Genomic DNA, 10,564 nt, shown 5'->3' with positions numbered 1-10,564 from the left:
ATGAATGATCTACCTTCTAGAGGTCAGGAGATATGTTTTCTTAAAGATGGATCAAGCTTCAAGGTAAAGCACCATAATATCAAATAAAGGGCCTTGTCATAAAGAAATCGATATACAGATATGAAATCGCTAAAGATATTATAATTAGATTATGTTTGGTAAATAGGTCTCAGTCAAAATGTTAGATATTATGGTACCAAGAAGGTTTGTGAACTACCTGCATATACGTTCATATCAAATTGACGAACAATTGTCCTGCTGCTGTTGAGAAGATTTTTAAAGCCGTTTCCCTATTTGCTCCAATTTTGTGTATAAGGAGTATTTTACTAGAATTAGTACATTTTTCCTATAAATTCAATGGGCCTCCGTGGCCGAGTGGTTAGAACGTCGGCGCGGGTTCGAATCCTGTGTTGCCACTTTTGCATGCAGCACTCATCACTTCCTATGTTTTCAAATTTCTGGTTAAACATTTGTGGGGTCAATCTTCATAACACAAAGCTTCAATGCGTCCCATTCAGTACTGCACTCTACTATCAACATTCGTGGAGAGGAAAACACGTAATATATCATATAAATCGAGCAAATGAACAGTTGTTAAAAAGTCCCCCTCCCGATTTCACGTGCCTCAAATACATTGATATATACGAGAGAAAGGGACAAGGGGATAGACAGTTCCCTGACTCTAAATAGTTCTTTTAGTCCTTCCTAATTCTACAATTCAAAATATAAAAGGTGAATTGACCAGTATCTAACTGTTGAAATCGACACGTGCACTCACTAATGATTGCACTTGTCATTTTAACAATGTTAAGTTCATATATATTTAGCAAAACTTAACGACAGATAAGATACGACAAGTACAGCGTACATCGTGTGCTTAGACGGGAGGTTGAAATAAAATACACATTATTGTTTTTAATGGATGCAAAGTGAAGATAACGAACAGTGATCAATCTCATAACTCCTACAAGCAATACAAAATAGATAGTTGGGCAAACACGGACCCTTGGACACACCAGAGGTGGGATCAGGTGCCAAGGAGGAGTAAGCATCCCCTGTTGACCATTCACACCCGCCGTGAGCCATATATCCTGATCAGGTAAACGGAGTTATCCGTAGTCAAAATCAGTGTGCCAAGAACGGCTTAACAGTCGGTATGAAACACGTCAGACAGCATTTGACCCAATGATAGGTTGTATTGATGAACTAGATCGTTATAACGACCATAGAATTTGCGAAATATCAATAATGAGAGTCAATTACAGGGTGTCAGTAATAATGTATATTACAATTTTATTGATCATATATGATTTAATCTAATTCAAGGTGTACTAAAGTTCATCAACAATTTGTTCCATGTTTGATATTCATTCTATAATTAATACTAGTCATTTTTTACTGACAGAGTGGACTTATGTGACCCTGACACCAGAAATGCTGCACCCGCGGCGCTGTGCCCAGGAAGTCCTGCTGTGTGACCTCTGTGAAACTGTCCCCCTACAGAGTCACTGTGAAGTTTGTAATATAAATCTCTGTGTTAACTGTGTAGAAAAACATCTCTCAGATTCCTCTAAAGGACACAATGTCGTGTCCTATTTACGCGCAAAGTTTCCTAACTACTCAAAATGTCCGAAACATACCGATGAACACTGTAAACATAACTGTGAGAAATGTGACATTCCTGTCTGTTTTATCTGCGTCTTCTCGGGGAAACACAAAGGTCACGAGATATCAGATATTCTAGAAAAACGCAGTTCTAAAACAAAAACTTTGCAAAATGATTTGAAAGAACTTGAGACTAGAATATATCCGCGATACGAAGAAATGGCGTCAGATGTCCAAACTGAGAAAGCTAAATTAGAAACGAATTACGAGAAATTGACCGCAGCTGTCAATCAACAAGGAGAAGTCTTACACCGTGAGATTACCGCCATTGTCAACCAACGGAAATCTGATATTGAGAAGGTGAAAAACAAACACCTATCTACCCTGAATGAAAATACAGATGAAATCACACAGAAAATTACTGAACTCAAACAGACCATGTCCGATTTGAAATCAATCCTAAAATCAAATGACGTCTCCTTAACCTCTACTTACAAATCTAGGAATTCCGAATTTAGAACATTACCACCTAAAGTTCGAGTTACAGTACCAATTTTTTCTGCTCAGAAAATAAACAAAAATCAGCTCAATAAAATGTTTGGTTCCCTGTCGCCATTATCTATTAAAACAGAACATGGTGACATAATAAAACCACCAGAAACTGTATCGCCTTCCTCAGTCAAACCACTGCTTGCAGAACCGCGAATCACCGCCACCATAGACACTGGGTATGAATTACTATACAGTGTTAGCTGTCTCAGTAAAGAGCAAATCTGGACACGTGGGTGTAACGATATTATGAAGCTCCTCAACCTTCAGGGCAAGCTACTGGCATCAATACAAACTGAGACAGGGAACGAACCATGGGACATAACAGTAACACGGGACGGAGATCTTGTTTATACTGAAAGTAATACTGTGAACCTAGTAAAGAGTAAACAGACACAGACCGTGGTCAGATTAAAGGGGTGGACACCTCTCAATATCTGCAGTACCGCCTTTGATGATATCTTGGTTACTATGATCAGCGATGATAGAGAACAATCGAAAGTCGTGCGCTACTCCGGCTCCACAGAGACACAAAGCATTCAGTTTGATGGTAAGGATCGACCTCTTTATTCATCTGATTATAATACTAAATACATCAGTGAGAACAGGAACCTGGATATCTGTGTGGCTGACTGTGGAGCTAATGCAGTAGTGGTGGTCAATCAATCAGGAAAACTTCGATTTAGATACACTGGTCATCCACCTAATACTAAGAAATCATTTAATCCGGTCGGTATTACTACAGACAGCAAGTGTCGCATCCTGACAGCAGAGTGTTACAATGACTGCATCCACATCCTTGATCAGGACGGACAGTTCCTCCGTTACATTCAAAACTGTGATTTACGCGCTCCATTAGGTTTATGTGTGGACATCAGAGACAACCTCTTTGTGACTGAGTGCCATACCGCTAAAGTGAAGAAAATCGAATACGTATAAACACAATGACAATTACCAATCTCAACACACATAATTCATTTCGTATCTGAATGTTAGTAAGAAATCTAAACACACTAATCGCATATCTAGAAGAGCTTTTACAGATATAAACAAATTGTTAACTGCAGATGAAAAACCAGATTACACATATGAAAACTGCATGTGTTCATTAAACATACACACTGTTGATAATAATTAAGCACGCCGTACTAATTACACTAATGCACACTATGTTGATTACAGAGGTGGCTGTGATGCGATTTCAACGATCAGAATCCATTATTGTCCGATACTGATATTTATTTCAAAATGTCACCATCTTAAGGTGGAAGTCATGGGGATAAAAATGAAAACAGTTTCGTTTACGTGATCACTTGCGAACATTACCATTCGTAATTTAATCTACTCTTTAATCTATACATATCGGCTTTTCAAGTTCATATTTAAAATTGACATCACTAAACTCATGAATGTCAGTGGGTTTTGGACATAATTATGACATTTTTTGTCGTTTCGGTTACTGCGGGGATATAAAAATAAATATATTTATTGCAGGTTGAGAAAATCTAGAATTTGAAATCGTACGATTTCCTTTCAAACACGTTTTTTCTATTTTTCCTGGTCGAGTATGAATACCTGTGTGACCAGTTTCGTGTGGCGGAAAATTGCTATAGGGCTATATATGTAGAGAGGTCTTTGTATTTTGCCATTCAAGCTGAGTACTGCGTGCATTTCACTTACAATACTCCCACGGATTTTTTATTGGTTACATGGTATAATTGTTTAGTAATGTTATGCACTTAAAATAATGAATTTTGAGCAATGTCATCAATAAAATCAGCAGTTCTTTGATCTGCTACTCATGATATTGTTTTCTTTTTGTTATGATTTTTAAATAAGGATATAAATAATTCCTGTTGGCACACTGATTTTGACTACGGATAACTCCGTTTACCTGATCAGGATATAGGGCTCACGGCGGATGTGATCGGTCCACAGGGGATGCTTACTCCTCCTATGCACCTCTGTTGTGTCCAGGGATCCGTATTTGCCCAACTCTCTATTTTGTATTCCTTATAGGAGTTATGAGATTGATCGCTGCTCGTTATCTTTACCTTTCCTCCGCAGTCAAAATCAGTGTTTCATTGTATTATTTTAATTCATCTGAGTTTACGCCTACCTGGTTATTATTTCAAAGGAAGATAACGAACAGTGATCAATCTCTCCTATAAGCAGTACAGAACAGATACTTGGCATACGCGGATCCTTGGATATACCGTAGGTGAGTTCATGTGTCTAGAAGGAGTAAGCATCCTCTGTGGACCGGCAATACCCGCTGTGAGCCCTATATCCTGATCAGGAAAACGGAGTTATCCGTAGTCAAAATCAGTGTGCCAGGAACGGCCTAACAAACGGCGTGAAACACATCAGACAGCATTCGACCCAATAATATGTTGTATTGACGAACATAAAATTTGCGAAAGAAACAAATTGCTGTCACTGAGATTAAAAATACTTAACACCAAAACAAGCAAACAACACAATAGATACTGTTTACCTGGGGGAGAAAGAGACAAGCACAAATATATTTATAATATGTTTTAATATACATAAATATGCATTGCGTATCTATTAAAATATGAAAATAAGTATATACATGTAAAATAAAATTAAGAATTGTTGTGTTGAGTTTATGACAGGATGTTAATGGATATCATGTATGGTATCACAGTGAAACTGGTGCCTTCATTTCCTTCCAATTGCGTCCGTACTGGTTTCTATAGTTATCCAACATCTACAACAAAAATTGAATAATGATCAATAGAAATCAATAGCTGTAAACGTTAGCTCTATTTTCTCTTAATGATGGTGAGAATTATTTTTAATTAAGCCATATTGAATGATTTTATCATGAATTTGCATTCATTACATCGAACATTAAAATACTATCGGGTTTTTCCCTTTTTACATGAATATACACCATAACGATACAATACTGGCCGACACTTCGCCCAGTATAAAAAGGTGTCACCCTTTGGAGTCTATAAGAGGCACAGGCTCCAACAGTTTGGTTGGTGTCCCTCGGATTATCCTTTGGAATATCAAAGAGTTGTATCAAATAGTTGTTGTAGTCTCCATATGAGTGAAATATTCTCAACAGGGACGTTAAACAATATACAATCAATCAATCAATCAATCAAAGAGTTGTCGTATATGCAGTCAAATGATCATCAGCTTTGGTACCAAAATCAAAATGCATACACCCAATTTAAAGATTGTCATGTTCCTGTAAGAAACATTTTTGATGATTCCTTTTCATATCTCATGTGCTCGATCTCAAAATGTTCCGTAAAACTTGTGATATACTGATCACTAGAAATTCACATAGTAGTAATCTCACTAGACGTAGTTTCGGTACCAAAACTTTTGATAATTTGACTTGTAAATCTTCTAACGATGTCTTCGCTATTGAGCCTAACCCATGTGTCTTAATTTATGTGAAGAAACTAAGGGTTCACTTAATAAAAGGATATCGGGGCACATAGTTCAATTAAATAATGGTGGTAACCAACTTCTTTACAAGCGTTTCAACTCGTCGGACCAAATGCGCATTTCGCCAAATAATGTTTCTTCAGTGATACTCAACCGAGATGTTTGAAATCCGAAGTAACAATAAACTTGTAAGAGCTATTTTAGGGAATAACAGAGTGCCAAAAAGTTGAGTCAAATACGTCTTGGGATAAGAGCTATGCATTAGGGAGATAATCCTTAATTTTTAAATGAATTTCTATTTTTATCAAAGTAATTAGATATACATCCGTATTTTCAAGCTAGTAACGAAGTACTTAGCTACTGGGCTGTAGAGACCCTGGGGGATTAACAGTCAATCGGCAGAGGCTTCGACCCAAGGGTTGTAATGTAAAACTTATACGGTACCAATTTTGATACACCAGATGCACATTTCGACAAATAATGTCTCTTCAGTGATGCTCAAGCCGAACGTTTGGAAATCAAAAAACAATAAACTTGTAAGATCTAAACTGAAGCCAAATTCATCCAAGAATCATAGCTATGCATGAGGGAAATAATCCTTAATTTTGAAATGAATTTCTAAATTCTATTTCAGCAATTAAATGTACATCCGTATTTTCAAGCTAGTAACGAAGTACTTAGATATATCGACGACGTTTTATCTATCAATAATGTTCATTTTCATTCATAGGTTGATTCGATACATCCAAGTCAACTCGAAAGTAAACACATTATGGAGTTTCCATATGTGCTTCATTTTTTGGATATTTGATTGAATGCAGATGTTGAAGGCAAACTGGCAAGTCAACTTTATGTTGAATGGAATGACTTTATCATCTTCGTCGTCAACTTCCATTATTGATGTAGCAATATTCCATTATCACCTGTATACGGGGTTTATGTTTCTCAACTGATTCTATTCGAGAACATGTTCTACGTATGATCAATGTTGAATCAAGGCAAGATACTGACAAATAGGTTGATGTTACTTAGGTTCAACAGTTTCGTTTGAAGTCAGCATTTTGCAAATCCTATGCTCGTTTAAATGATCTTATTTGCAAACACAACCTGTAATTAAGTCAAATGCTGTCCGGTGTGTTTTATACCAATCGTTAGACCGTTCTTTTCATGCTGAAGTTTACTACGGATAACTTCGTTTATCTTATTGTAGGTGTGGCTGGTAAGTAGGGGATGATGGCTCCTCGTAGGCACCTGATCCACCTCTGGTGTGTGCAGGGTTCCGTATTTGCCCTACTCGTAATTTGGTATTCTTCTTGGGATTTATGATTGATTACTATTTGTTTTCTTCACTTTTCATGGACGTAGAGCGTGTAAGAAATACTAAGAGTGTGACTTTACCTTTTCTTGTATTGATGTGAATTTGCCTGAGATGTTTACTTGAAGAAGAAATAGGCAAATACTCCACCAAGAGCCCCACCCACTAATGGAAGTGTAACGCCAACGGCAGCCATGGCACCTGTCAATCATAATACGATATCGCTTTATATGAAATGTACAACATCATTGTATTTATAAGAAATTGGCTCCTCTTATTAGAGGTTAATAAACACCGAGTATATAAGCCAAATTAACACAAGTTCAAGCTACTCGCCGCTACTTTCAATAATCTGGGCGCCCATTACATTCAATAAGATAAAGGCTATTATTTTCAATTATCTAAAAACCGCAACATTTAATAAGCTGAGCACCGCTACATTCAATAAGCTGAACACCGCTACATTCAATAAGCTGAACACCGCTACATTCAATAAGGTGAGCACCGCTATATTCAATAAGCTGAGTGCTGCTACATTCAATAAGCTGAACACCGCTACATTCAATAAGCTGAGCGCCGCTACTTTCAATCCGTTTAGCGCCGCTACATTCAATAAGCTGAGTGTCACTAAATTCAATAAGCTGAGTGCTGCTACATTCAATACGCTGGGCGCCAATACAACAGGGTGAATCATACTTTAAAATCGCTAATCGCCGCTATTTTCAATAGACAGAAACGCAGCTACACACAATAACCTGAACACCACTACATGCAATAACGTAAGTTCAATAAGGAATGCGCCGCTACATTCAACACGCTAAGAGCCGCTACATTCAATACGCTGAGCGCCGCTACTTTCAATACGCTGAGCGCCGCTACATTCTATAAGCTGAGCGCCGCTACATTCAACACGCTGAGCGCCATTATATTCCAAAAGCTGAGCACTGCTACAATCAATACGCTGAGAGCCGCTATATTCTATAAGCTGAGCGCCGCTATATTCTATACGCTGAGCGCCGCTACATTCACTATTAATGATATTTAAGAATCTGAAGTATTTGCATGGAAGGATCGGATTTTTGTTTGACTGCTCTGGCATCATTTTCTGATATATCGTAAGATTTCTCTGAGAAATCATAACTAGTTGTTGGAGCCAAGTCCTAATATATTTTAGTGGTGCGCTTATTTCAGAATTACACATGTATCATTTGGTCTCAGATCTGACAAAATTTCATACGACACGTTTTTCTTTAAGAATATCTGCTTGATGAAAAAAAAAATTAATTTTATTTCCCTAAGAAATCGCATAATTCAGATAATTGCAGCCTTGGTTGTTTCGAGGCTTAGTATTTCTACTGCAATAATCAATATCTGCAATTGGTTCTATCTGTTCTAACCTGATCAAAGTACATTAACATAAAATATACGAGTCTAGCAGTAGTAATATCACCAGAAAGAAGTTAAAATCATGCAGAAACGAGTCCATGTCTATGTGAATTCGCAATTTTCAATTGGAAATTTTCATGCTTTAGGTTGTGTAAACCTCGTCCGGTTTCAATGAGTCTGAAATGAGTTCGGTAAGGAAATTGTCCGGTACACACATTACCTGGTCCATATCCAGTCTGAGAGGCTGCAGTCTGGTTTTTGTTGTTTAAATACGTTGTTTCTGTGAAAGACTGTTTTAGAGGTACCATGGCAGGGATCTGTAAAGATAAGTCAGTCATTTCAATGAAGCATTGCATGTACAATATCTAGCCAACCTACCCCAAAGCTAGTAACAGATATTTCCGATTGTCAATGTCTAGCCAGTCTACTCCAGAACTACTCTAAACAGAGATCTCTGATGTCAATGTCTAGACAATTTACTCCAGAACTACTCTAAAACAGAGATCTCCGATGTCAATGTCTAGACAATCTGGTTTAGACAATCTACTCCAGAACTACTCTAAACAGACATCTCTGATGTCAATGTCTAGACAATCTACTCCAGAACTACTCTAAACAGAGATCTCTGATGTCAATGTCTAGACAATCTACTCCAGAACTACTCTAAACAGAGATCTCTGATGTCAATGTCTAGACAATCTACTCCAGAACTACTCTAAACAGAGATCTCTGATGTCAATGTCTAGACAATCTACTCCAGAACTACTCTAAACAGAGATCTCTGATGTCAATGTCTAGACAATCTACTCCAGAACTACTCTAAACAGAGATCTCTGATGTCAATGTCTAGACAATCTACTACAGAACTACTCTTAAACAGATATCTCTGATGTCAATGTCTAGACAATCTACTACAGAACTACTCTAAAACAAAGATCTCCAATGTCAATATCTAGCTAATCTACTCCAGAATTACTCTAAAACAGAGATATATGATGTCGATGTCTAGCCAATCTACTCTAGAACTACTCTACATCAGAGATATCTGACTATCAACGTCAGTAGAACAATACGAATTCAGATTATATACTGTATGATGCTGTATTTAAATGCGATGTTTCCCCCATTCGTTCGTTCGTTTGTTTGTTTGTTCATGAGAGAGAGAGAAAGAGAGAGAGAGAGAGAGAGAGAGAGAGAGAGAGAGAGAGAGAGAGAGAGAGAGAGAGAGAGAGAGAGAGAGAGATTATAAGGTCTGGGGTTTGGTATAGGAACAACATCCGTCTTAGGTTTGACGCCGTGTCGTGTCGGTATCGAGAATCAACCTAATGACAAAACTATCGTGACTGATGTTTAAAACTAGAATGTTTTTTTTTTTCTTCTTGATGATTTAAAAGCATGGGAACTGATTTCTCCTACTGGAACATATAAGTTAAAATCTACCGTGCGAGTCACGTGACACTTACCTGTATCTGAAGTACTAGCACTGCATGTGTATGTAACACTGTATAGCAGGTTAATATCGCGGTCGGGAAAAAATCGCGATTTTTTTCATTTAGCAACAAATCGCGGTCAGTTTAATTCGCGGAAAAAACAAATCTCAATATATTGAACCCGATTTCTTATCAATATGAAAGATTGATTCACTGAATGTTAAATTCGCGGAAATTTTGTTTCAGCGAATATAGTGAAAATTAACTCCGTGAGTTAATTTCCTGCTATACAGTATATAAATTCCCCTTTCTGTTGGGAACCTTGGTACTATATTTAGATTTACCAAAGGAATTTGAAAGAAGTATCCGTTAAAAACCATTGGTACATCGTCACAATACTGTACGTACGTTCGGGAAGGCTTTTCTGTCCAGGGCAATGGCAAACTGCGAGTTCTGGACCTTGGTCTGCAGCATGTTAGCAGCGACGTATAGCGGCGTCTCTTTGACGATGCTATTGACGTCTCCTACCACTGGAGCGACATCGAGAATCTCAAACGTCACGATGATATCTTTGGGGGTGTAGTATACCTGTGTCACAAAAGGTCAATCTATTTTCATTGAAACAAACAAACAAACAGTAAAGCAATTAATTTTACCTGTTGTATCTGTTCCATTTGAGTATTCGATATAGAGTTATGTTAAAGTGTTCGACATAGTCTGAGTTCTGTGGGAGTGTTCGACATAATCTGAGTTATGTGGGAGTGTCTCACATAGTCTGAGTTATGTGGGAGTGTTCGACATAGTCTGAGTTCTGTGGGAGTGTTCGACATAGTCGGAGTTATATGGG

General features: G+C 37.6%; 2 protein-coding genes across 2 annotated transcripts in view; one reads left to right on the top strand and one right to left on the bottom strand.

Moving 5' to 3' along the window:
- On the top strand, positions 1–4,037 carry LOC125663434 (E3 ubiquitin-protein ligase TRIM71-like). Its single transcript, XM_048895718.2, has 2 exons — positions 1–22; positions 1,550–4,037. Exons 1-2 carry the CDS (start codon positions 1–3, stop codon positions 3,091–3,093), a joined length of 1,566 nt encoding a protein of 521 aa, XP_048751675.1. The 3' UTR covers positions 3,094–4,037.
- A 640-nt stretch (positions 4,038–4,677) lies between these two features.
- LOC125662497 (uncharacterized) overlaps positions 4,678–10,564 on the bottom strand; it is a 29,709-nt gene continuing 23,822 nt past the window's right edge. Inside the window, exons 13-16 of the mRNA XM_048894736.2 lie at positions 10,126–10,305; positions 8,508–8,604; positions 6,985–7,102; positions 4,678–4,888 (exon numbers count right to left, since the gene is read on the bottom strand). Coding sequence (XP_048750693.1) covers positions 7,020–7,102; positions 8,508–8,604; positions 10,126–10,305 — 360 coding nt within the window. The 3' untranslated portion in view covers positions 4,678–4,888; positions 6,985–7,019. The remainder of the gene's footprint in view (positions 4,889–6,984; positions 7,103–8,507; positions 8,605–10,125; positions 10,306–10,564) is intronic.

This window comes from Ostrea edulis, chromosome 8 (genome assembly GCF_947568905.1).
Source record: "Ostrea edulis chromosome 8, xbOstEdul1.1, whole genome shotgun sequence".
Taxonomy (NCBI): Eukaryota; Metazoa; Mollusca; class Bivalvia; order Ostreida; family Ostreidae; genus Ostrea; species Ostrea edulis.
Note: the sequence above shows the minus strand (reverse complement) of the source record. Positions and strands in the feature narration are given on the sequence as shown.

What these genes read in the sequence shown, in the direction of transcription:
- LOC125663434 (XM_048895718.2), top strand. Translation starts at nt 1, where the DNA reads ATGAATGATCTACCTTCTAGAG. An exon ending in GAATGATCTACCTTCTAGAG is followed by an intron (nt 23 to 1,549) that starts GTCAGGAGATAT and finishes TTAACTGTGTAG; the next exon opens with AAAAACATCTCTCAGATTCC.